Source organism: Nymphaea colorata, chromosome 4, assembly GCF_008831285.2.
Source record: "Nymphaea colorata isolate Beijing-Zhang1983 chromosome 4, ASM883128v2, whole genome shotgun sequence".
NCBI classification, from domain to species: Eukaryota; Viridiplantae; Streptophyta; class Magnoliopsida; order Nymphaeales; family Nymphaeaceae; genus Nymphaea; species Nymphaea colorata.
This window is the reverse complement of record NC_045141.1, coordinates 16,529,811-16,556,777: the sequence shown is the minus strand read 5'-3', so window position 1 is coordinate 16,556,777 and position 26,967 is coordinate 16,529,811. Positions and strand designations below refer to the sequence as shown.

The window sequence follows — 26,967 nt, the reverse complement described above, 5'->3', positions numbered from 1 at the left end:
TGTCCTCTCTGTCTCCCTCTCCCAGCTTCCCCAAAACCAATCCTTCAAGAAAAGTAATTTTTATCTAATATTTACAATACATTATGGTAGAAAGAAAGGTGTTAAAAATCATATCTTTTGGGATGCGTATCAGCCAAGGTTGGTAGTCTTAGTTTCACTCATATACCTTGGCAAATTTGCATGTGTCAAGATTCAAAAACACTTTAAATGGTAAACTGTTTTATAAAAATCATGTGTTTACTAAAAAATGAGCTCGAATTCTCTTCACTTTCTAATGGGTCATTTGGCCATAAGAACAATAATTTGTCCCATAGATTATGACATAGTTATAGTAATATATTTATAAAATAATTTGTTACTGTACCAACTGCCAAACAACTCCTAAAGATTAAGATGGAGCCTAAGAGAAGTTGTGATAAATATACAGTTGCCAACAACAAAAATTTTAGTAATTTGGTTCGTATGTTAGCTCCCATTTTTTAAAATTCCTGTTTTTGATCCCGTTAAGATTCGTCGGTTTTAAAGCCTTAAGTGGATACCTCTCAGCCAATAAACCCAGATCTAGTGGGGAGCCCCTCACCTTTAAGAGCCGCTGTGAGTAGACAAAAGTGCAGAATATAGCAATAACAGTAAATGCCAAATCCGCATAAATGACCTCATAATTTGTTTCCTGAAGATGGCCTCGTAATTTGTTGATAGACTCCAGATCCTGACATCCAACTTCTAACAAGAAAGCCAAATGCCGCGAAAGAGAGGGAGAGAGATTGGTGGACAGAAAGTAGCTTTTTAAAGAATCAAGAACGCCATTTTGACTTCCCTGGCAGCAGAAACGTGCCAGACGCACTAAAGAAGGGTAATAATTTTTTATTAGTAAGCAGTTTAAAATATAAAATAATTGTGATAGATTGGAAAGGAAAAACCGAGATCGAACTGTGGAAGTCAATGTCTTTGTTTTGTTTTTTCTGAAACTTTTTACTGGTGGGGGTAAAAGGCAAAGAGGCGTCCTTGCAAGATCTGTGATTAACAGAGAGCGGGGAAATCAAATGCAGACCTGTATGGATTGGCCATGGGAGTGATGAGGCTGATTGTGGAGGGGGTTGCCTCTAATTAAGTCGGGGAAGGGAGTCGTTGGTGGTTTGACTGGTGCAAAAAGGTGAAAGAGGAAGAAAAGATCCAGAGAAAGAGAGTTCTCTTTTTTCTTCATTTTCTTCCGGGTGTCCCCTGTCGGGTAGGTGTCATTTGTGAGTTTTATCTCTCCCTGAAGGGCTCCCTTCGAGTTCATTTCATTTTTCGTTCTGTATTTTGTTTTTTGGGTGGATTTTGTTCTTAGGATTGGAAGGGCCGAATCCTTTGTTTTGGTTGGTATACATTCAGCTTTCTTTGGTATGGACTGAATCTAGAGTTTGAGCTTATAAGAAAGTCGGGAATCTTAGATGTATTCTCGTTCCATCTTCTCTGCATTGTCTGTCTTACATTTTTATTGTTCATATGGGTGGAGAGCAGGGTATTCTTTTGTTAAGAGACAGAGGTTTTTTGGGTTTCAATTTTCTGTCATATGCGATGTTGAATGGTCTGAAGGTTTGATTTGGATATCTTGGTCGTCGGTTTTTCGAGGGTAGCATTTATGCATCTCCCACTATGGAAGTCCATATCCCTCTGTGCTGCCCTTATCCTGGACAAGGGGAGGAGACATATAGACAGGGGTTTGACAGAGGAAGGCAAGAGGAAGCCCTCAATCCTGAGGCAGCTGCAAGAGCACAAGCTCAGGGAGGCCCTGCAAGAGGCATCTGAAGATGGGTCACTGGCCAAGTCCCAGGTTATGGACCCTGAGGGCTTTGGCAATGACCAAGAAGGCAGCTTTGGCAGGTCGAGGTCGCTAGCGAGGCTTCATGCCCAGAGGGAGTTCCTCAGGGCAACTGCCCTTGCTGCTGAAAAGATATATTACAGTGAGCATTCTATTCCTGACCTCAATGAGGCCTTCAACAAGTTTCTTACCATGTATCCGAAGTACCAAGACTCAGAAAAGATTGATCATTTAAGATCTGAAGAGTATTGGCATCTGACAGATATGGTTGCTAAGGTATGTTTAGATTACTGTGGTTTTGGGCTTTTCTCTTACACACAAGAAATGCAGTATTGGGAGTCCTGCTCATTTAGCTTGTCTGAGATTACCGCCAATCTCAGTAACCATGCGCTCTATGGTGGTGCTGAGAAAGGCACCTGTGAACATGACATCAAGACTAGGATCATGGACTACCTGAACGTACCTGAGAATGAATATGGTCTGGTTTTTACTGTTAGCAGGGGATCAGCTTTTAAGTTGCTATCAGAGTCTTACCCGTTCCAAACAAATAAAAGGCTTCTCACAATGTTTGATCATGAGAGTCAATCTGTGAATTGGATGGCTCAGAGTGCGAGAGAAAAGGGCGCTAAGGTGTATAGTGCCTGGTTCAAATGGCCGACCCTGAGACTCTGTTCTTCAGAGTTAAGGAAACGGATCTCTACTAGTAGGAGGAAGAGAAAGCAAGGTTCGGCTGTGGGGCTGTTCGTGTTTCCTGTACAGTCCAGGGTCACTGGTGCAAAGTACTCTTATCAGTGGATGGCATTGGCGCAGCAGAACAATTGGCATGTTCTGGTTGATGCCGGATCTCTGGGTCCTAAAGACATGGATTCGCTCGGGTTGTCACTTTTCCGTCCAGATTTTATTATCACTTCGTTTTATAGAGTGTTTGGATCAGATCCCTCAGGTTTTGGATGCCTCCTGATTAAGAAGTCAGTCATGGCCAGCTTGCAAAACCAGTGTGGAACTGCCGGTACTGGAATGGTGAGGATTGTCCCTGATTATCCACAGTATCTTAGCGATTCAATGGATGGTTTGGAAGGTTTGGCTGGAATTGAAGTTGAAAGTGATGATGGAAATGGAGAAACGCCTGAAAATGTTAAAGGAATGCAGTTGCCTGCTTTTTCAGGTGCATTCACGTCTGCACATGTTAGAGACGTATTTGAGACTGAGATGGAGCATGAAAACAGCTCTGATAGGGATGGGACGAGTACCATATTTGAGGAGACGGAGGAGAGTGCTTCGATTGGTGAGGTCATGAAAAGCCCTGTATTCAGTGAGGATGAGTCCTCTGACAACTCCTTCTGGATTGATCTGGGCCAGAGCCCATTTGGTTCTGATAACTCTGGACAGTTGAACAGGCCAAAGTTTGGATCTCCCTTGCCTCCCTCATGGTTTTCCAGCAGGAAGAATCATAAACGGCTTTCTCCAAAGCAGAATTCAACAATATCCAACAGCCCTCGCTATGACACCAGACACCTAAACTCAGGACCACGTGGTGTACTGTCATTTGATGCAGCGGTGCTATCAGTTTCCCAAGAGTTGGATCGTGTCAAGGAGGTCCCTGAAGAGGAGCAATCTTCGGAATTCGATGTTATACCAGAAACTGGCATAAAAGATTCTGAGCCAGATGCCCATTGCACTCGTTCTGGAATGCCAAACTCTGAAAATCATGGTCATGCTAACCAGATGTGTGGTGGGCAAGATGGTGCAGAAACAATTTTTTCTTCTGATGAGATCAGAGAGGAAACGACTTGCACTGGTGATGGTTTGCCTGATGTTGCTACGAAACCAAGATTTGATCATTGCAATAACAGTAACAGCTGTGATTCTACTGAGATATGTCTGGAGGGGGTGGAGGCTAAAGAAAGTGCGATAAGGAGAGAAACAGAAGGAGAGTTCAGGTTGGTACATAGGAGAGAATGGAACAAGCTTGCAGGGGGTAGATTTTTTGGTGTTGAGGATACAGAAAGAGCGGTGAGCATGGGAAGGAGGGTTTCCTTTACCATGGAAAACTACAAGGGAGGCCTGAGTCTTTCAGAAGGTGCGGAGGCTTCTGCTACCACAATGAATGATGATGATGATGCTATTAGCGATGGGGAAGCAAGAGACCAGGAGTGGGACCGAAGAGAGCCTGTGATGATATGCAGGCATCTCGACCATGTTAATATGTTGGGTCTAAACAAAACTACTCTTAGGCTACGATATCTGATCAATTGGCTTGTGACTTCATTGCTGCAACTCCGGTTACGAGATTCAAATGGTCGAACTGGAAGGTCATTAGTTCAAATTTATGGGCCTAAGATCAAGTATGAAAGAGGTGCAGCTGTGGCATTTAATATAAGGGACAAAAATGGACATATAATCAATCCTGAACTTGTTCAAAAGCTGGCAGAGAGGAGTGGTTTATCTATTGGCATCGGGTTTCTTAGCCATATTCGGATTATGGAGAACCAGAGGCCACTGCAGAAGTTGCTTGATGCTGAAAACATGTCCTTATGTGGGCCTATTTCAGATGATCATCATAATATGAAGAATCCCATGGTTCGGGTGCAGGTTATTACTGCCTCACTGGGCTTCTTGACAAATTTCGATGATGTCTATAAGATGTGGGCATTTGTGGCCAAGTTTCTTAACCCATCTTTCACTGTGACTGATGGATTAGCTACCATCCCCGAGTCTGGAGAAAACTCAAGTGTGTCCTGATGCTGTGATTTCATGCTTGAAGGGAGATTTAGGTTCTTCTCTTCTATCATCTATGCATATGAGAACCTGGACACTCTGAATTACCTTTTTTTTTTCTTTGTGATGTGCTTTTCTGCATGAAAGCAGAGGAGAAAGAAGTGAAGAGCTTTGCCCCTGGTTATTCTTTGTATATTTACTGCAACGGAATTCCTCAAGGCAGTTGTGCTTGAATTGACCAAGGAGCAAGTGGTGCCTGACTCGTTGAATGGGGTACATTCGTTCATTCTTGTCTTCATCATATGTTCTTTTTTTTTTGTATTCATGTAGATTCCACGTTAGGAATGCCTCACTTGGGGTCCTCTACAGTCTAATGTGGTTTGCAGGAAACGACAATCAGGAGGATGGACAAATGCATGTTGTTTCATAGAAAGAACCTCTTATTGTATTGATTACTCTTAAAAACCTGATTTTTCTACCGCTCACCGTTTCTTCCAGTTGTCTCTAATCATGGTTTCCGCTTCCTTCTTGTATCTCTGTGGCACTATTATGTGCTGGTAGCAGGACAATGAGCTCTGAGATTTAGGGCAATGCTTTCTTGATGCTCATGTAGTCCGTACCTGGTTTTGCTTTATTTGCATGTGTGGCTGCTCCCGTAATCTAAATGACAAGGTTGAGCCCTTCTCTTTTACTTGTCCAACTACGGTTTCTCCTTCCACTCGATAACCTTAACACCCTTCACAAGAAATTTGAAGATCTCATCAGTTCTCTATGCCCTTAGCTGTTGCAACATTGCCAAAGGCTAATTCATATGCTGTTTTGTGTAATCAATTTTTCTAATTCATTTGGGTTACTTCACGGGTGGTTCTGAAACAGTAGTTGTGCTCGTCACTGGGTTGCATCCATGCGGCAAAGAAAGCTTAGTGATTTTTTAGTGTTTACATGCGGGAGTTTGGAGTTCTCAATAAAGGTATTTTAGATTCTGTTTGACTGAACGGGGAGAGGCAAGGATGCATAGATTAGAATATGTTTATGTTTGATGTCCTGGCTGCTAGCCTGCTACAAGTTGAGGACGGTATCTGAACTTTCAATTTCAGTGTGGTAGCGTGATCGGCATTCTGACCCCAGCAATGATATTTCCTTGTTCATTTGTGTATCGATGCTTGGTAATAATAAGCAAATTTGTCAACTCTGTTGATGAAGTTTCTTGATGCCTGGCTACTACAAGTCGAGGACGGTATCTGAACTTTGATCGGCATTCTTACTTCAGCAATGATATTTCCTTGTTGATTTGTATATCGATGATTGGTAATAATAATAATAATAAGCAAATTTGTCAACTCTGTTGAGAAAGGCTCAAGACTTGATAAAGCACTTGAACTTGTGACATTCTATTGTTCTAATCTGGAGGCATATTTGTTTGTGCAAATGGTGAAATTCTCAATCTGCCGATGCAAGAACGTGGACAAAAGTCCTGAGGCGGGCTTTTCCTGCAAAGGGCTGGTTAGAACTCATTTCTCAGTACTCAGAATCCAAGAATCTGCTGAATTGAACGTTTAATTCCCTCTAACTTGATAGTCTTCACTCTAATGTGTTATTTCGTCACTCAATGACTCTATCCTACTGTCTCAACTTCGAAGGCTTAAGCAATCATTGATTGGACTTAGATGAATGCTCAATAACTGAATCATATAGGAAAACTGACAATTCGTGATACACAACCACCCCAGCAACTTAGCTCCATGTTCTTTGATCTTGTCAGTCAAAGCTCTGCTCAATCTTGTGCTCAAACAACGCTCAACCAGCCCTTGATAGTGGATGCTAGTGGAAGAGTTAAGGACTTGTTTAAGCTCATATATAATATCGAATGCATTCCACTACCTGTCACTGCTTTAGTTATCTTGCTTTGTTCATTAAGGGCAGGTGAGGTGATTTATGTTTTAAGCCTCTCCTTTTTTCCATGCCTCTCTGTTCTAAATCACTTCCTTGAAGCTAAGCTAAGCTAAGCTTGACAGCCTTGGCTTCACTGCTGCTCGGATCTACTCAAGTTGGAGCTGGAGCTGACGTTGGTTTTGTATGACGAACCATTTCTTGGAATGCTTGGTTGAGTTTAGGCTTTAGCTGTGTCCACACGCATCTTGGTTACAGTGGTGGAAGGGTACAACACGGTCCATTTTCATTAGTTCTGTCTGCCACATATAGCTTACCAAGTTTTACTAGCTATGGATATGTTGCTTTCTGGTGCACTGCTGGTTTCTTCAGCCTATAAAGTTGCTAGAGCTGCCTGTCTAAAAGGCTCTTGACATGCCAAAAGTAAGGGGCCTCTTCTCAACACCATGCTGTGAACTCGTTTCAGATGTGCCAAAATGCTACAGGTGCTGAATAAAGTAAAGCACCTGCTGCACCAGGCACTGATCTGCTTTTCCTTTTCACTGGATATTCGATGCTCTGTTCAAGATTGTCGTCTTTCTGTTAATGGTCAAAAAAGAAAAAAAGCAAAAGAATTTGATGTCTTCGTTCAAAATGAAAGATCTTTGCTCTCTCTCTCTCTCTGCCCCCTACTATTGAATGATCTCGAAATGACCCCATCAAGGGGATAAGGGTGTAAATGCATTTGGTCTAAATCAGCTAAGAATGCGGAGTTAGACTCAAATGAGATATAGTAAAAAATGATAAAACACCACTTGGGCAGGAATAATTTCAGCGGTTGAGTCCTATTTCCACCGATCCTTGCCTTCCCATTGTGCATATGATCTTTGACTGTACATCATGTGCGCCATGAATCTGCACAAATGGAATGTAGGTTGACCTTCAACAGTAGTTGGGTGAAGATCCCTGGTATTCGAGTTTTTTTTTTTCTTCTTTTCACCACGAGCTCTCGTGAATGCATTTCTTGGTAATTGGAATTAGATTTGGAGAGTTTTATTACTCGGGAGGACGGTCGTCAAATAAAGTTTAGTAGTGGAATGCAAGGTGCGGCTGTCGCTTTTAAATTGCTTTTACTTAACTCCACGGCACGCTTCCCAAGAGGAGTTTGGCTTTGAAATTTAGAAAAATTAAAGTGTAAATAATTGTTTTTAGCTTCTAGATTTTGTATTCAAGAGTTGTTTTTTTGTTGTTGGGGTTAACAAGCACAAAATCTAGGAAAGGGTGTCGCTGACGGGTTCATAACTCGACGTAGCAATTCAAAAATTCGAAAATAAGGCAGTGTAAATAAGCGCATAATGATACGCATGCATCAACGTGCCATACTGGTGCCTATATCAACATTTACAAATGTTGCCGTGTCCCACAACATTCTGTTCCCACGGTTCAGACAAGCCGGTCAAAGAATGAGAACCGGAACATTCGTTCAAACGGGACCTCTGTCCCTTGGGTCTTCGCCATCGTCTTCTTCCGGCACAAGACGAGGAGCCTGAGTTCTGCAGACGGCCGCCTCCTCTCTCTCTTTCTCTTTTGTACTGAGGGATCGTGTTGCGAGTTCTGGCCCTCCTTTCTTTGAGTGGGGTGTTATGGTTGTGTCTCGGAAGATGAGGGAAGCAGGTGACTCTGATGGCTGCGTTCGAAAGGAACCTCATTTCTTCAAAGTCATCCTAGAGGGTTCCCGGGAGAAGCTGGTACTCTCGCTCTTTCTATGTCTTCACTGATACGAAATGTCAACTTAGCCTCAGTTAGGATGCTGCTTATATCTGAAGATTTTTTTGTGTTCTTTCACGACCTCCTGTCCTAAAAGGTTTTGGACATGGTGGCTTGGCAATGTGGATGTTATCAGCCTCTATAAAATGAACTCCGGTTTCCTCCTTTTTTGCTTGGATCCTGTCTTGGGCCATGCAACTTATAGTGCAGCAATGAAGATCAATGTCTTAGTTACTTTTTCGTTTCTTCCTATCCGTAGAGCAAGAGAAAATTCACGTTTATACCTTGGAGCTAGCAAAAAGCTATGGAAACGGATCCTTTGGCTGGCAACCCGAATAAAAGAACAAAGTTAACTTGACTTTTAAGTAAACTATGGTAGCAAAAAATTTGTGGTTCTTAGTTTATTTTTCAACTTTGCCAGCATGGGTATTTATAGTATAGTTTGATCTGACAGTCATCAGTCCGTCGACTTAATCTGTTCTACAGGAATATCTATTTCAAATCGTCTGTCGTTTAGAGAAAAGACAATGATTGGCATGATCCCTGAAACGCTTACTATTTCTCAAATGGCAGAAATTTCCACCAGTCCCCGTTTCTTTTCCGCAACTGTTTCATGAAAATGGTGATTGTTTCTAGGCATCAGAAAGTCATGGTTTAGGTTAAGCATATCTTTTATTTTATTATTTTTATTGTTCTTTTTGGTTGTGTTCTTGCGTTCACTTTGAGCTCCCTTTTAACGAATTGATACAAAAACTACATGCCGTTAGGTATTTCTGCTGAAACTAATTGCCTCAGTAATCTTGCAGATGATCCCGCCTGCATTTGCTCATCACATCGAAAAGGAGTCTTCACGTGCAATATTGGAGAGCCCAGTGGTAAAAAATTGGCCTGTTGAATTAGTTCATGATGGGAATGGGTTAGTGTTTCGGAATGGTTGGAAGGAGTTCTTTAATCTTCACAGTTTGGAGGTAGGGGACTTTCTGGTATTTAGGTATGATGGCAATATGCACTTTACTGTACGTGTATTTGGTAAAAGCTGTTGCGAGTACAATTATGCTCTTATTGAAGAGCATACAGATGCTATTGGTCGTATAAGGCAGCCAGTTCGTATGCCAAGCCAGCATCCTGCACGTGATTATTCTGAAGCGTGTGAAAATGTTCATCATGTTGGTATATATTTTTCCTTTTTTCCTAACAACGCTTATTATTTTTTTGGTTAAGTTCACTAAGATTTATTGGGATCTTTCGTACTAGAAATTCCTGGTTTTTAGTATTTCTTGAAGTAAAAAAAAAAAATTGATGCTAATTATGTTCTTCTTTTGATTTTATTGAGGTTCACGTGGATCTAATAGGACCTTTGTTATTAGAAACTATTGTTTTGATTATTTCTTGAAGAATGAATATTTGGTGCCAACTTCTGTTTTCTTCTTTTCCTTTTTCACAATTGTTATTGAATAAAGAATTGTTATTCTTTGGCAGAAAATTTGAACCTATTCAGTGGCAATGATATTGCACATACCCATAGAAAGATTGTGAAGAAGCCTGATGTTGGGGTATCTATGAAGACTAGACAACTATTATCAGAAAATGATTCTTTTAAAGTTGTTATGAAACGGTGGGGAGGAAGAGTTCAAAGTAATGTGGTACGATTTTACTTCTAGCTCATGCACTGATGTATTTATGTGCATTTTAGGCTATACTTTTGGATTGTTATATCAAAATATGTTGTTTTTACAGCTTGAATGATGTAGCAAATCATATCAAGAACCATTTTAGTTCAAAGTGTATGTCTATGTCACTTGGACTTGCCTCATGTTGAAATGGCTCGATATGGATGCAGGACCCAGACACATATCTTATGAATACAAATTATAAATACATGTCTTGTTTTCTTTTCTACACAAACACACACACACACACACACACACACACACACACATGTGCACAGGTACATACTTTCTGGAGTATTTATTTGTCCTTGTTCATATCTATTAATGAGATAATGCCATCTAAATTTCAAAATACTACTTGAGATTTCTCTCCTTTCCTCTCATATGTTTGGATTTTGTACTTTATGGACTCATATTTGATCTCTTTCTGTATGGTGGATAGATTCTTATCAGCAAGCCTTGCTTATTTGTTGTTCTTCTTTTGTTGTGTATTGCTTTTTCTAGGAAGCATGAGAAGTAGTACTTTCTTTCCTCCCTTTTATTCTGATTAACAATCTCATATTTCACTAGTTCAATCGTGATAGGCAAGAGAGGTGCAAGCTTATGTGCTTATTGGATTGGATATTTCGGAGTTTCTGTGTTCCTCCATTTGACATTTTAACCTTAAACATGTTATGTTTTTCTTGTCTGAATTATTTACTATTACATGGGTGTTAAGAATTCCTTGAAGGAACTTAACCAGTCAGATCGGAAATTGTGAAGTTCTTGATTCCATCAATCAGGTTGTGGGTGCTGGGTTCTGTTAATTCTCTCACCAAATAGTTCACATTTCTCACATGATGAAAAATGAAAATAGCTTCATGACTCATGACTGTTTGGCACTGCAAGTCATGTGCTTATATTAACTCACAAAAAATGGGTATAGATCTCCTCCTCAATTTCCAATCCCGTGCTAACATTGGTGCTGTCAGTTCTTATACCAATAACCCCATACCAGCATCATGTTACAACAAGTGTAGCATGTGTTAACTGCATATTCTGACTACATCAAGCTGCATATCACAAAATTCTACTCATAATACAAGTGCGTAAAAATGGGATCCTTGACTGGTAATATTTTTAAATTCATATTTCAATCCACAATTAACGATCTTTTTTTTTTTATTGTGATTCACAGGCCTTCTACATGCCTGGTGCCTATCCAAAGGATGGCACTTTCTATACAGATTTAAATAGGAGACAGAGTCCAGTATTTCATGTGAAGTTGCCTATGAGTTCATATTATTGATGCATTCTCTGTAACTTAAAACATTCTTGCTGGTATCCGTTGTAGATAGACTGTTTCGCAACTTCTTGTGTTGTGGAAAATGGAATAATATTTTTCATTGAATCAAGATATGTTTCTGGTAGAAAATGGAATAAATATTTTTTAGCAAATCAGGATAACTTTTTGTTTATGTTATTTTTTCTATTTATGCCCTAGCAGAACTATTTTTACCAACCTTTTGTTGTGTCTTGTATGATATGTTCCAACTGAATTTTCCAGGACACATGGTCCTCATTCATAATTTACCAGACTAATTTAGTAAGTTCTGTTGTATCTACTGCAGTACGTTCCAGTAGGATTTACTAAAAAAATTGAAGAGCTAGCCCCTTCCTTCAAAGCTTCTCGAGGTAAAGTGATGGAAATTGACCTGTATAATGTAAGTGATCCAAGTGCCGAAGCATGCAAGGTTCACATTATTCCTAGAAAGAGCAAAGAAACGGCAGATGCGTATAAAATCTGTGGTGGTTGGCTCAAGTTTTGCAAAATAAACAAGCTGAAATATGGAGATGTATGTACCTTTGAACTTGATAGGGAAAGATCTCGGATTAATGTCTATATCAGTCGATATAGACCTAAATAGCATACTTCTTGGTAAGGCTCATCTCTTGACTATTTGTATGCTTACTATCTTGTGTTACTTCTGTTGCTGATGATATAATATCTAGATGGATGAACTCTCTTAGGTTGTAAATGTGTAGTTACTAACTTACTATTTTGACCTTTTCATGATGGAATGAATATTGCAGCTGGTGCTGCCAATGGACTGGATTCAGTGTGTCAATTTTACAAATTTTAGCTGTACTATCCTGGTACCATGTATTATCTGTTCTGTATCTAATTTGTAGCTGATCGGAATCCGATCCATATGCATTCTGTCTGGAAGGTATGGGGGTGCAACATGACGACGATCCATTTGCCTGTTCATTGCATGTGCGCACTATCTTCCTGGAGAAAGGCAAGAAGTCTTCAGGCTTTAGTGATTCTTTTTATTTCTTGTCTCCCTTCCTCACACAAGGTGTATCTGCATGTGCTTGTCCAGACATGGTTCCCTCAAATAATTACAATTGATAGCTTTTGAGTTTTGATCAAATGATTTGGATGTCCACTTGACACAATTTTGAAGTTTCCTTTCTCAGAGATAAAAAAAGGAGAATTAGAGGCATGTGCTTTTGGAAGGTACATTTTTTTTTTCTTGAAGAAAACAGGTTAGCTTCCTCATAAGTATGTAGGCATTCAAAAAACTGATTTGAAAACTCATGACAAGGGGAAGGGTACTAAGATTTAGAATTTGGATAATTTATGCGTATCTTTATCTGCGGATAGGGATTTGATTGTTATTTAAACAATGAGGTTTTTCTTGGGTATAATATGTGAAGCTTAAAAAAAGAGAGGAAAAAAGGTAAATTTTTAAAAATAAAAAAAAAACTAAAAATGGTGGAAAAATAAAATAAATGAGAAACTAATAGCACAAACATCAAAAGATAAGTAGATTTGCAACATATAAAAAAAAAATGAAAAAAAACTGTTTGGCATTAAAAAAATGAGAAAAGTGAAAAAACGTGAAAAAACACGTTTTTTCGTTTTTAATTTTATTTTTCAAAAAAACACGTCTTTTTAGTTTTAAACGACAATTTAATTTATTGCATTTTTTTCGAAAAAAAATGCGTTTTTTGTGACACTGGTTATTTATACATTTACATTGATGGGGTTGGTAAATCTAGCGCTTTACATATTAATACCTTCCAAAAGTGTTTTGGATGGACCAACTGACAAGATAGGATTTTAATAATCTGAATCTCCTTAGGAGGCTGATATAAGAAACTGTAACTTGAGGGTTTAACCATTACAGATGCAACGCCATTTCTGATTTCTGCATTTCAGACTAAAGATCCAGCTATTCGAACCATATTTATGATTTTATTGTATGATAACCTGATGGCTGCCTTCAGGTTATTCCAGGAAGTTCACATGTTCAATTCATCTGGCTTTTTATGAGTGTAAGATGACTTGTCAACTTTTACACCACCTTATACAGAAACACTAGCAATATCCACACAATGCATATAATTGGATTGATGATAACTAGTGGGATGTTGTGCGAGTAGTAGACGTCGCCAAGTTGACTGCAGTTTGTAGATTTATTCAGGTTGGTGCTTCTTTTGAAATTCTAGACTTTGTTTTTAGCTTCGCTTAGGGGGTGTTTGGTGTGGTGGGATTCTACTGTTAGTGGAAGAAAAATCTAAAAGTTGAAATTTTCTTCCTGCTGCAACAAATGGAGTTTCCCTATCAAGATTTTTGTTGAACCCCCTCTTAATCCAGAAAGCTTTATTAGCCTGTTAAGGCTGGGTTTTCTTTCTCCATCAGAGGTGTCCCCTATTCCTATGCAGCTGCACACCCCTCTTCTCCAGCTCTTTGTCCAAAAAATATTTCTGCTTGACTGCTTCATCTCGTTTGTTTTTCTTTTTCCCCTGTTTTGTTTCTTTCTTTTTGCTGATTGTGCCTCTTTATGTGATGCTCTAGAGTGGATTACGTTTACTTAAAGTTTAGATAAGATGCTTTTGTCAGAATTCAGACCTTGATGTCCAAAGTCATTCACCTGTGAAAAAGAAGAGACAAAGAAGGGATTCATTCTCTCACAATGTAACAGCAGCCTAGTCAGAGGCATGCCCTAACTTTGATTAGTTATAAAATAGAACTTTATGTGACTAAGTGATTCAATGTAAAATACAAAAATTACAAGATTGCCCCTGTCTACACATATAAAGCAAACACAACACATGATGCATGGTTTGGATCCTAAACAGAACAAATCCAAACCCAAAAATTCTAAACATGGCTTTTCACCTTCTACCTATGTCACATGGTTGCGGGTGCTGATGCAGCGGGGCTGTATATATGTGTGTGTAAATTATTTGTTACATTGCTATTTAACTGTTTAGTGGCCTTATTTATCTATGTTTACACTTTACATATAAATTTTTGTATTAGAGATAATTTAGTTATGTGCACATTTAAAATGGCCAGTTTTGACTCGGTTTGGCTGACCGAACCAAATATGCTGTGTCAGAGAAGCACCTGCACCAGCATCAGCACAGGTGTGGCACCATTTAGAAGCACCCATGTGACATAGCATTCGATGTTTTTTTTACAAAATAAGCATAAGAATAACATCTTAATAACTGAAAAAAGAATAATTATTTTCACACCAATTACTATGAGCAAAGCAAGGAAATATGCACTCACCTGTAAGGCCATCTGTTCAATTTATTCATTTTAGAGAACTGTTTAAACCAAGAAAGTACAGATGGTACTGAAAATATTTTCAGATGAAAGGTAAAACTGAAAATATAGTCGGCCATATTAGTGAGTTTGCCAATCATAACAGTATTTCTGTTTAACATATTTCCAACAGTAATTTCTTTTATCCTAGAAAACTTCTTCAGGTCCAACAAAGTTGCAAACAGAACAAATGACATTATGGAATTCTTCTTCCAGTATATCAATCACACCTTGCATTTGGAAAATGTCCAACCTTTTCTGGGCCATCAAGCACCCCCTTGGAATTCTGGGATTTGTTAACTTGATGAGGTAAAAAGTTGAAATGAAAATAGAATTTGAGATCATCTAGAAATGTCATCCTTCCAAAGGTTTGCATTCAATTGAATCATGGGACTCCAGAAATTCAGAAGTTACTATTTGCAATAATTACACAGTATTCTAGGCTTCTAGAGTTTCAACATCAGGTTACTACAAGACCTGGTTTCAAGTGTTGTCTAATGTTGCCTGATTCAAAAGCTTATTTTGGTAGAGTTCATGGTTCTGTGTTTACTTCTCCTGATTTGGCTCATTGGTGGATAAAAATTTTGACCTCATTTGTGCTTTGCAATTGATGAGATTACATTAAGCCTCATGAAAGCTAAAGTTCTGAATGGAAATCACATTGACTTATCTGTTTTCTAGCAAGCGTTGACTGTATAAAATACATAAGTGCATTTTTATGTTTCCAATTTGGGAAATGGATACCTTAAAATCTTAAAAAGTGGGAAGCAAGGAATGAATTGGAAGAAAATCGTGCATTAAATTAGGAATGGATTAAGAAGCAGACCGGAAGTTAATTAGGAATATAATTTTAAGGAATAGTATATGTTTTTGAACTTAAAGGAATATAATTTTAAGGAATAGTATATGTTTTTGAACTTGCTTGTTAGGCAAGAAAGTGAACTCCCATAGGAGAGCATGGGTGGAGGCAAGGTTCTTCCAAATGGGGAAGCAAGAAAGGAAGCATGCCTCCTCTATAAAAAAAAAAAACACTATACACCATGCCTCGGAAGAATTGGCTTTTGGTGACCCTAAAGGTATCCTGAGTTTGGGGCTGATTCATGGCCAATTTCAGCTCAGCTGGATGGGCTATCCTGAGCCTATGATCTGCCCAACTTGTTGCCCTCCCTCAAATTCTGCCCTCTGCTGTCCCATTTGAAGAGATTTGATGCTTGGCTTTTATTCTAGTAGGCTATTACACGTCTAGCATGTACTTTTCTTGTTCTAGATATGGAAAAATTCTCTCTTTCTGTTGCATGTACGGGTGGACTTCTTAATGAGTGCTTGTTGAGGTATGAATTTATTCTCTTTCCTCGGTTAATAATTATTGAAAATGAGCAAATGCTTCACTTTTTCTGTTCTAATTCAATATTTCTTTCTTTGCGTCATTCTTTCTGGTCGTTTTGGTGGAACCACAATTTCTTTCATACGATTTCAACTATTTTCTTGCCATCCCAAAAGTCTTTCCATGCTGAACAAGCTTACCAATAGTTCTATTGTTTGTGCTTTCAGTTGTCATTCATGTGTATCTAAAGTTGTGGGCGTATGGTAAGTTTTGGGTTCTTTTCCTTTCTTTTCCTCAGGATACTAATGTTTGTGATCTTCTGCAGCTATTTAGACTTGCATCTTCACTATGCAACCGATTGTCAATCTGCAGGATGTGCTTGTTGCTGATTCTCTCTCCTAGAGAAAGAGAGAGATTCTGATCTCTTTGATTTAAGTTTTGTTGGCATACATTACCCCCAAAGCCGTCATCCAAAGTTCCAAACCCAGTCTTCTTGACATCTAAATGTTGCCAGAAACTTTGCATTATGTGATTTACTTGAGATAATGTGACAGAGGTTATACTTTAGGTGTTAAAGGAAACTCCTGCGGTGCAAAGCAAATGATTGTTTTGATGAATACAGGAAATTCTATGAACGTGTGTATGTCTGCACACGCTCACTCATGCATGTCTTTAGCATGCAACGAAATTGCTGATACCCCTGCTAATACTACACCTGGGGATTTGCCTGATGTCATTCATGCATGTGATGAGTGATTTGCTGCAACACAGTTTCAGTTCTTGTCCTGGGCTTGCACACAGAGGGTTTTCATCATGGTGCAGGCCAAGGCATTTAGTGTGCAGTCGCTGTTCAACCTCCATGGGCGTTGGACGCTTGCACAAGCCTAAACATGCCTAGACCTTGGGTGCGGGGGGATGGTCCATTAGGTTTGCTATATTTCCAAGTTTTAGATTCTATATAGAAAGATTTTTCTAATTTTAGCTATATCCGTATCTAATTTTAAAATTTTAAGCAATGGACATTTACATTGGCACATCTATCATTGCTTTTTACTTGTGCGTTGAACTAAGCTTTGACAAGTTAGAATTTTTTAACAAAATGTGGATACTTCAAGGGTGTTTGCAAGAACATTGTATTCTTGGTAACACACATTTCAAAAACACTATATGTTTGTTTCAAGAACCATTATGTATCTTGTAACAAAAACCTGGTATTTTTAGATCATATATTGTAAGAACGTGTTTGAAGAACATGATGTTCTTATCGAACGCTTTCTAAGTAAATTATGCAAATTGCAAGCAGCTAATGGAATGACGTGAGTACATTTCCAAATTATGGAAACTCGTTTTCCTAATATACATTTTCGCTTACAATAATGCATAGATGAATGTATGATTGCCCATATGTGTGGTTACCTTCTAAGTGAAGTTCTAAAAAGCCGCTTATTAAGTGAAGTTTCTTCACTTCAACATCTCTGCAAAACTCTCCTTTTACCACTGCACTTTCCAAGGATGTGTGTGAAGTTTTGAAAGTGTTCCCAAGGCAAAATTCCAACCAATTTTAGGAATCTTCGCTTGCACCAAGTCAAAACAAGTTCGAAACTTTCAAAGAAATAGTGTCACCAAAAGCTAATTCTACCCTAAAATTTTCCACATCTACAAAAAGTTTAAACGTTTCCTAATAGGCCATTTTCTTACTCAAACGCAATAAGGTTTACTTCATTCAGTGTTATAAGATTTTTGAAATAAATTATAAATCGTTCATGATAATTTTGATTGAATCGCCAAGTAAAGCCTTCTTGAAAGCGCTCTTCTGCTGGCAAAGAAATCATTTTTTGGAGGTGTAATTTTTGGTGCGGGGTGACAGACGAAGGATTTAGACGACGTGGGTGGCCGTCGGGGACAGCAAATCTGAGCGCTCTTCTAAAAGGTCGGTTTTGTAGGCGGGGCTTTCGGAAAAGCTGTTGTGAACCATGCCCTCTTAGTCTCCCTCTTGTCAATCTATTTCTCTCGCTCTCGTCAATCTCCGACAGTGCGATCGAGACTTCCGACGAGGCGACCTATTAGTCTGGCCGTTCCTCCGGCCATACGCCCCCTTTTGGCACCCTCTTTGCCTCTTGTTTTCGGCTATTGTGATATCCCACTTTTTGTGATTATTTTACGAGTTTTTTTCTGTTGGGCACACCTTCTGAAAGATCACGCTAGAATGTTGGTTCTTGGGGTTCTTATGCATCGCTTTCGTTTTGCACAAATAGATCTCAGGGGCAATTGAAGGCGTTACGATGCCAATCAAGGCCTTCCTCTAGAAACTTAGGAGAAATTATGCCTTCGGAAAATGGCGGAAAATCTACTTATCGAGGTTTGCAATCTCGAATATATGATTCATGGAAAAAGTAGGAAAAGAGTGATGGAAACACAGATATTGTGTGTGTGTGTGTGGCTTATTTCTTTTTTTTTTTTTTTTTTTTTTTTTTTGCCGGGGTGTTTGGTGGGGGGATGGGGTGGGTTTGGCGGGGTTGTCCCAACTGCGGTTCCATTGTTTAATAGACTTCATAAACCATAAAAAATTTCCTTCGTTCGAATGTACGCCTCGGATATCTGGTAGTGTCTCATAGACCACGGTCGATATTTTTACTCCTTGTGATGTTTTTGTACTAATTTTCAACTAATGTCGTACGTCTTTGTGATCCATCAATGCTTTTGGTTTCTTAGAATGTGAACGTTTGATTCGTCTTGAGGCTTTAAATAGTAAAAATCTTCTAGAGGACATTCACAACTTTGTCAACCAGAGGTGGATTGGTTGCAAAGACTTTTCAAAATTCTCATGCTCACCTGTTTTGTAACGACAATCAGGTGGATAGGATACATGCTTGTAGTAAGTGTCCTTCTGTTTTAAGTGTATATGCTGTAATTTGGGAAATTGTACTTTTGAGCATTCAAATAGCCATAGCTGTATTCATGTCTGCTTCACAAAGTAACGTTAGATCTGCTTACATGAAGGTTCTAAAATTTGGCTTGGAAGTTCTTTTTGGAACTTAAAGGAATATAATTTTAAGGAATAGTATATGTTATTTGTGAATATCTAATGAAATTTTGCAGACTGGGCACATTATTATCCGGATAACATTTTTAAGAAACCAGGAGATATGTGGGGTATTAGTTGCTCTCCAAAATCCAAATACTATTCAGGCTCAGAATGTATTTTCACTTTGTTGAGTACACAGTTTCTAGACAAAAGTTTTACTTTCAAGGAGACCGATTTTCTAGAAAATGAGTTTTTCTGGGGCTGCCACTAAAAAAGGGATCAATCAGTTTCTAGAAAAGAATTTTCCTAGGGCTGTCATTTAACAAGGGGTTACCGGGTTAGTCTCAACTGCTGGAGGACCCTTTTGACTCTTGAATCCTTGATTGCTCCTATCTCATATTACAAGGCTTCCTTAGTAGCAACTATATCAAAATGTTCAAAATTTGCATTTGATAGTCTTGCCTTTCACATTCACAAGCAAGAGATAAAAGAAAATCAGTGGGATGGCTAGTAATGTGCATTAAATAAGCAATCTAAAATTGCTCTTGTTTTCTTTTCCTGAACTCATACTTACATCTTGTGATTATTCGGAAATTTCTCTCACTGACCATAGTGTATCCAACATTTTTATTTGGTTAGTCAATGCACGGGTATCACAGATTTGCAGCATACATGCTTGAGATCAGTTGAGAAGGTTTTGATGGTTATAAACCAATGCGGGGACCTGATGGATATGCAAGCAGTTTTCTGGTTTGACATATGAATCATCATTTTTTCCATGAACCTTTTTTGTGCTTGTGTACTTAAGTCTTAACATATTGTAATTGGTAATAATTCAGTTCCACAAATTGGATGTTCGTTGCAGAGAGTGATAGAGAGTTGGATGAATATGAAGAAGATGAACAGTACAAAGACAATGACCAGTATGAAGAGGAAGAAGAAGAAGCGGCATATAAAGATGAAAATAATGAGGAAGAAGATCCACAGCTCACCAAGGACCAGTTGGAATATTTGGAAAGGAGACAAAAGCTGAAGGAAATTGTAAGGCAGAAAATGAAAAAGGAGAATGACTTGGTTTTGGTATCAGCCAAAGAGAAGAAATCATCTTCCAGAGATAGGTATCACCCATGGCCCTTTTTGTGCTTCTGAAATGTGCCATCTTCTTTTCTTTCATTTGTATATTTTGAAGTTGGCTTGCATGGTGGAGGACTGATCTTAGTCTAGCCAACTAACATTCTTGTGTGGTGAATATCTTGCACTTGTTTTGGCATCTCTGCGTTTCTTGAAACCCTTATATGTTGCTTGCTGGCTAATGCACATGGATTTACAGTGAAATGTGAATATCATTCTTTTATATTTCTTTCTCCATGTTAAATTGGTACCCCGTCATCTTTCATGTAGGATCTGTCAAAAATGTTGGGCTTGTGGATCTGCAATTTAAACTGTATGCTTTGGTAACTTATATTAGTTCATGTTTCATTTTTGTAAAGAGGTTAAATGCAGAAGCCCAAAGACCTTTTTGTACATTAAAATTGTGAATGAACTGCCAAATTTTTTCTTCTGTTGGACTTGCCAGCCTAGGATGTGCATGTTGACTGCACAATGTACATATAAAAGATGTTATCTGTTCCATTGTACATTTTATCCTGAGGAATCAAAGGTGTCTCCTTTTTGGGATTCTGACTGGAACATTCTCAGTAAAAACAATTACACCAGACCAGAAAATGGAGACATTTATGAGAAATAAAACATCCGCTCTTATTCATGTACATACAATTAGACAACACATATAAGTTATAACCAGCTATGCTTTTCATCTTCCACTTCTCGTTTTGTTTGTCTATCGAGGAAAACTCCAGGGTGCGCTTACCTTGCCTATGAGGAGGTCTCTGGAGGAACCCTAGAATTCAATGCAGGTATGTACCCTGTGCCACAAAGGCCAAACAGGCTTGAAGCTGACATACCTAACCAGGTAATTTGCAGCCTTATGACCCTCTTTCCATAGCTGTGTGACAGAAAGGTATTTCAAAGTCTTGTTGTCTTCAGAGGATTGTTTTTCTCTCATCTGGACAGAAATAATAATTTCATGTTTGTAGTTCCTTTTCCTTTATATAAGCAAGCAACACCATCAGCATATTGGGGCATTGAATTTTGCATATCATCATAAGCTTAATTTCCACAATTGGAGTATGGACAGATCTTACATGATTTATTTTCAGAAGGGGCATTCTTGGATACAAATGAGATGGACCCTAACAGATCTCGCTGTTCCCTTGTGATGGGACTTGATTGGACTATGCAAGAAGATGTTCCGCAGCTTGCACTTCACACTTGATTCTTGCTTCTGCAATTTGATGAAATGCATAGTGTATGCATAGACCATGTGGATACCTAATTTTTACTACCATATTATACCACCTTATGTATAATGCGTGGTATGCAATTTCACCAAAATGTTGTTCTCTCATCTTTAGTCCTGTGAGATAGATAGTCTAAATAAAAAGTATCACTGTATGATGGTATGAACCAATTGCCATAACTTGCATTTAGTACTCCCTAAATAGGCTGGGCTTAAGGCTTGTGATTTGTGAATATAAAAATTTCATAATTTATTAAAATTGATAATCAGAACTTTGTGATAAAACCTTTATCATGCTGAGTATTGGTTTCTTTCTATCAATTTTGACATTAAGAAATAGTTTGTAATGATTATTTTATTTTAAGTTCCAAACTGATGACTGTTCTATTTTGCAGCTTTGGTTCTTTCTTTGGGCCTTCTCAGCCTGTTGTTGCAAAAAGAGTGATAGAAGAAAGGCGTGGTATGCTGGATTTACATCACATTACAATCAGTGGATCAAAGGCTGCTTCACAGGTATGAATGGGTGAGTGTGATCATTAGTTTGCATGTAACTGTCCTGCTGACTCACCTACTGAATGTTTCCAGCAGCAAAACAAGAATGTCCATAGCATGGCAAATGCACATAGAAGATCTACTGAAAGTAGGCCACCACCTAAGCCTGTTGACAAGGTATGGTGGTCAAAAAGGACTTGCCTACAACGATATGTAAATTTTACCTTGAAGAGGATTGCTCTGTGCTTGCAGACCAAGCTGAAAACACAGAAACTTAAAGAAGCCAGAGATTATTCATTCCTGTTGTCAGGAGATGCAGAATTTCCTGCACCTGCAAAGGATCCCATCCCTCAACCAAAAGTGCTTCCTACTTTTGGTGTGTTGATAGTGACGTTGTGTCCACTATCTTTGAGTTTATTCTTTCTTATATATTTTCACCAGGAGGATTTATTTAAGTTACTCTGATGTCTAAGATGCTTGGTCAAGCCAAGTGACTGCCAATCGAAAGCCATCACTGAGCAAGCCTGCGAACGCACTGCGTGCTGTCCATGGTAACCAAGAAACAGTTTCAGCTGGTAGGCTTCCACTTCACTTTGGCGCAGAAAAAGGTGCTCCTGCGAGCAACCTTAAATCATCTGGTGGGACTAGGAAAATTCCTGCTAGTATTTCTGGCAATGGTGAACCTAGGAAGCCTCCTGCTGGCAATGCAGGAAATGGTGGACATAGGAAGCTTCCTGCTTGTAATGCAGGAAATGGTGAACCTAGGAAGATAGCAACAGGAAATGGTGAACCTGGGAAGCTTCCTGCTGGTAATGCAGGAAATGGTGAACCTAGGAAGATAGCAGCAGGAAATGGTGAACCTGGGAAGCTTCCTGCTGGTAATGCAGGATATGGTGAACTTAGGAAGCTTCCTGCTGGTAATGCAAGGAAAGGTGAACCTGGGAAGCTTCCCGCTGGTAATGGAGGGAATGGACTTGGCCGGCCCATTGGAACAAAAGTGCCAGGTCAAAAGTTGCGTGGTGCTACATTGGACCACAGGAAGGCTATTAGTGCTACAAATAAGCATAAGCCTTCTGTTAGTGCACCAAAGACACCCTTACCAAAGCAGCAGGTGGTGGTTCAAAAGCAATACATAGAGCAGAAAAGGCTGAGCATGCAACTCCTAAAATGACTTCTCAACGACCGTTGCCTACAACCCAACACCCAAAAGTAATAGGAAAACAGGTTCTCTGACTCTCTCTCCTCTCTTCCTTACCACCCTCTCCTCTCTCTCTCTCTCTCTCACACACACACACATATGCTCATGCTTGCATGTATATATGCACATAATTTGTTTCTAAACCTTACCTAGTAACTTATATTTAATTGCATTCCATGACTGCATTTTTTCTCCCTCTCATAAGGAGTTTTCTTAAATGCTTCACTGGTTTACTTCTTAAGTGCATTTTGATGCAATAAGATTATGGAGATGCCGTGACTACTGCTACTAGGCTTAAGCACCTAGATTTTATACAGTCTTCTAGTGCATTTGTCCTGCCTTCTTCCGAAAACTTATATAGCTGGTCAGAGGAAGCCCTAAGGATTGCCATTTCCTGCTTAGTTAGTTGTTGGTATTCCATTTCGAACAAACCTGAAAACAACTGTTTCCTTCTTGTCTTTTGTTTATATTCCTGGAAACTTTAAATTAATTTTCAGACCTCAGAATAAACAGTTCGGGTGCTGTCATTTATTCACTTCTTTGGAGATATGTGCATAGTGCAAAATTGTGGAAGATTTTATGGAGAAAGGATGTTAATTTTATGTGGCAGCAGAATACAACTGCAAATGTGCCTGTGACTTGTGTTCTCTTGCATGTCATGATCTTGTTAGATAGATATGTAACTTACATAAAGGTGTGGGTAACTATTCTGTTATATTCCTCTGCATAGATGGCTTTAGCTTCTCTCTGTCTCTGTCTTTCTATCTCTCTCATCTAACTGTATTTTTCTTGTAGAATGGGAACCCTCAAAAGCAACTCCCTTCTTGGCCTACAAGCACCAAACGGCCAAAGAAGAGGCCTGCAGATGAACATTCTGATGACGAAGGGAGTGGAGGGGATTACCGAAGTTTGATTAGGCAAATGTTCAGGTATTTGCTTTTATATTACTTTAAAAATCAAACCTCTTTAAGTTGCTTCCATGAAAAGAATAAGCCTGTCCTGGAGCTTGGGCATTGATACTGGTCTGATCAGCCAAGTCTGTATCGCATTATCAATTCATAATTTTGAATCATCATAAATTTTAAAAATGGGTTGACAATGTATTTGGCTGACCTGTTACTCGGTGGTTTTCACGGATCTTGTACAGGTATGATCCTAATAGATATAGAGGGATGGACGAAGATGACAGTGACATGGAGGTAGATTTCAGACGCATTCAAGCAGAGGAAAGGCCAAGGTAATCACTTGCTCGTTTTATCTTGAACTTCTGACCTTGTTTGTTGTCATGTACTTGATCTTTCCAATTATGCAAAAAAGGAAGCCTGTAAGGTTTTATTGATGTAAAAGTAGTTTCCCGATTTTTTGATTTGTTTACCTGATGGTGTAGGACTTGGACTCGCGATGGTTTTGAGAGAAATCAGAAAAGTTAAGAACACATGTTTTGTTTGCAAGATCTGCAATCTGCAAGTTGAGATTGATAAATTTCTCCATCAGATTGATGAATTCATTTTCTCTTTTGGGTCTTTAGCGCAAGGATTGCAAAAGAGGAAGACGAGAGGGAACTTGCCCTCATTGAAGAGGAAGAGAGGAGAGAACGGGAGAGGAAGGAAGCAAAGAGGCGCAAGCTCATGAGCAGTCGGAGGTGAAGATAACACTGTAAAACAAGGGGGTTAATTTAACTTCTTGTGTTCCTGTAATCTCCGTTGAGAGAAGGCCAACATGCATTAGTCCGACTTCACTGTAATTGCACATATTTTTTCACTCATTTATGGTTGTAAACTTCTGTTTCATCCTTGAATAAAGAAATGTATGATGTGATTAATCTTTTATTCATTCCCAGTCTCTATCGATTGTTATTCCTTGTTGTTACCCTTTGATGCATTGCCATTCTCTATCCATTGATATTCCTTCTTGTCACCCTTCCATTGGCACATCCATCTGGAGGGCAAAATGCGGCTTTTCAATTGTTGGTTTGCTTGTTTCTTCTTTTGACACATGAATACATACAAAAGTGCAGTATCACCAAATTACCGACGGTTCTTTCCACCCTGTTTTGGATGAGCAAGGTTTAAATAAATGCTGCGTCTCGTCACGGCTCCTCTTTCGGGGAGCCGCTAGGTTGCACGTCAACTCGCTCTCGGGGTCGCTAAAGACAGTGTTTCCGTTCAACACTTGCCCGGCTGCATTGGTGAAGAGAAGGATAAAAGAATGAGTCCAATCCGATTCCCTTAAGTAACGCCTTAGCGAAATCGAAAAGCGGGCGTTGCGTATCCATTTCGGTTAAAATTTCGGGAGCTCACCATAATTGAATCCTCCCAGGAAGGCGTTTGCGGTGGGCTCGTGCTGCTGCTGCAACTCGGCAAGCAACGCATCCCTCGACCTGCGGACCACCAAGCAGAAAGCACAGGGTTAAAGAAGAGGAAGCAGGAGCAAAGCAATCAGGGAGGAATGGGTGCAATACCATTTTCTGAAATCGAGCAATAAAGAGTTGGACGCGTAGTATTATTTCCAGGCAAACCAAGTTCATCCAAAACAGAGTGGAAAGAACCATCGGTAATTTGGTGATACTGCGCACTTTTGTATGTATTCATGTGTCAAAAGAGAAGCAAGCAAACCAACAATTGAAAAGCAGCATGTTGCCCTCCAGATGGTTTGCTTGGAAATAATACTAAGCGTCCAACTCTTTATTGCCCGATTTCAGAAAACGGTATTGCACCCCTTCCTCCCTTCATTTCTTTCCTCCCTGATTGCTTTGCTCCTGCTTCCTCCTCTTAACCCCGTGCTTTCTGCTTGGTGGTCCGCAGGTCGAGGGATGCTTTGCTTGCCGAGTTGCAGTTGCAGCAGCAGCACGAGCCCACCGCAAACGCCTTCCTGGGAGGATTCAATTACGGTGAGCTCCCGAAATTTTAACCGAAATGGATACGCAACGCCCGCTTTTCGATGTCGCTAAGGCGTTAATGGAATCGGATTGGACTCATTCTTTTATCCTTCTCTTCACCAATGCAGCCGGGCAAGTGTTGAACGAAAACACTGTCTTTAGCGACCCCGAGAGCGAGTTGACGTGCAACCTATAGGCTCCTCCGAACAGGAGTCGTGACGAGACGCAGCATTTAAACCTTGCTCACCCAAAACAGGGTGGAAAGAACCGTCGCTAATTTGGTGATACTGCACTTGTGTATGTACCCATGTGTCAAAAGAAGAGGCAAGCAAACCAACAATTGAAAAACAGCAATTTGCCCTCCAGGTGGATGTGCCAACTATACATCATTGACCGTTTCCGGACCAAATATGTGAGACTGGGAATGAATCACATCAAATATTTCTTTATTCATGGATGAATATTTTTAGATCATTGAAGGAGGGCCGTGTAAGTTGGTGGTGGGCAAGTGAATGCCAATTTTTTCAATTCTTTTTTTTTCATTTGCTTTAGTTTTTAAAGTCTGTTCTTAAATGAACATAGTGAAAAATAAACAAATTCACCCTCAATTCAACGGGGCTGATACAGCACTATCTTACGTATCATTTCATATAATCATATGCCTCTAATACGGATGTTGATATCATTGTAAGTTTTGTTTTCTTTTAATATTTACTTGTGGAAAAACCTGCAATGTGAAAATTTTAAATTAAATCATACCCTAACATTATGAGGTCTAGTAGACGCATCATCTGTGTGTTGCGCTTACTATCATTTACAACTCAAAAAAGTAACATGCTAGAGGGTGACTGCGACCATAGAATTCAAATCTCATATCCCTTTAAATATAAGTTGCCTTGTCACCCAAGTACTTTACGCATCAAAGTTTTGGTGGTAATATATGAAAATATTAACATCAAAATAAGTGAAGTTTGTAAGGTTAGGGTGACAAATGCTCACACTAGCCACCATGTGGCTCCGCCACTGCTTTGTTGGTGTAAGCGTTTGTCTTTTTCCTTTAATATTTATTTCAAACATTTTTCCTTTTGGCAGATGCAAAAACTTGTGATACCTTTTGTTCATCAAATGGTGGGTTGTATATATGGGTTTAATGTCTTTTATTAAACGTGCATGGTTTGTCACCATGAAAAGCCACCATGAGTGTTGGTTAAAATTGTTGAAGTTCCTATAATCTTGGCGTTGAAGTTCCTATAATCT

The 26,967-nt window shown here is 39.3% G+C and overlaps 3 protein-coding genes across 3 annotated transcripts; all 3 read left to right on the top strand.

The window, feature by feature from the left end:
* Positions 1 to 988: 988 nt before the first annotated feature.
* Positions 989 to 5,222, top strand: LOC116252741 (uncharacterized). Its single transcript, XM_031627238.2, has 2 exons — positions 989 to 1,228; positions 1,504 to 5,222. The coding sequence occupies exon 2, from the start codon at positions 1,625 to 1,627 to the stop codon at positions 4,544 to 4,546; it is 2,922 nt and encodes a 973-aa protein (XP_031483098.1). The 5' UTR covers positions 989 to 1,228; positions 1,504 to 1,624; the 3' UTR covers positions 4,547 to 5,222.
* A 2,585-nt stretch (positions 5,223 to 7,807) lies between these two features.
* LOC116252417 (B3 domain-containing protein Os12g0591400-like) lies at positions 7,808 to 11,923 on the top strand. The gene is made up of 5 exons (XM_031626663.2): positions 7,808 to 8,139; positions 8,965 to 9,328; positions 9,638 to 9,801; positions 11,439 to 11,746; positions 11,902 to 11,923. The coding sequence occupies exons 1-4, from the start codon at positions 8,035 to 8,037 to the stop codon at positions 11,733 to 11,735; spliced, it is 930 nt and encodes a 309-aa protein (XP_031482523.1). The 5' UTR covers positions 7,808 to 8,034; the 3' UTR covers positions 11,736 to 11,746; positions 11,902 to 11,923.
* Positions 11,924 to 12,118: 195 nt separating this feature from the next.
* On the top strand, positions 12,119 to 24,661 carry LOC116253197 (uncharacterized). The gene is made up of 9 exons (XM_050077596.1): positions 12,119 to 17,688; positions 19,423 to 19,901; positions 21,538 to 21,655; positions 21,728 to 22,010; positions 22,108 to 22,794; positions 22,845 to 22,858; positions 23,628 to 23,761; positions 23,980 to 24,069; positions 24,361 to 24,661. The coding sequence occupies exons 2-9, from the start codon at positions 19,636 to 19,638 to the stop codon at positions 24,476 to 24,478; spliced, it is 1,710 nt and encodes a 569-aa protein (XP_049933553.1). The 5' UTR covers positions 12,119 to 17,688; positions 19,423 to 19,635; the 3' UTR covers positions 24,479 to 24,661.
* The last annotated feature ends 2,306 nt before the right edge of the window (positions 24,662 to 26,967 follow it).

Coding starts and splice junctions, on each gene's coding strand:
- LOC116253197 (XM_050077596.1), top strand. CDS start 19,636: ATGTTCGTTGCAGAGAGTGATAGAGAGTTGGATGAATATGAAGAAGAT. Junction 19,902..21,537: donor AAATCATCTTCCAGAGATAG/GTATCACCCATG, acceptor TCTATTTTGCAG/CTTTGGTTCTTTCTTTGGGC. Junction 21,656..21,727: donor GATCAAAGGCTGCTTCACAG/GTATGAATGGGT, acceptor GAATGTTTCCAG/CAGCAAAACAAGAATGTCCA.
- LOC116252417 (XM_031626663.2), top strand. CDS start 8,035: ATGGTTGTGTCTCGGAAGATGAGGGAAGCAGGTGACTCTGATGGCTGC. Junction 8,140..8,964: donor AGGGTTCCCGGGAGAAGCTG/GTACTCTCGCTC, acceptor GTAATCTTGCAG/ATGATCCCGCCTGCATTTGC. Junction 9,329..9,637: donor TGAAAATGTTCATCATGTTG/GTATATATTTTT, acceptor ATTCTTTGGCAG/AAAATTTGAACCTATTCAGT.
- LOC116252741 (XM_031627238.2), top strand. CDS start 1,625: ATGCATCTCCCACTATGGAAGTCCATATCCCTCTGTGCTGCCCTTATC.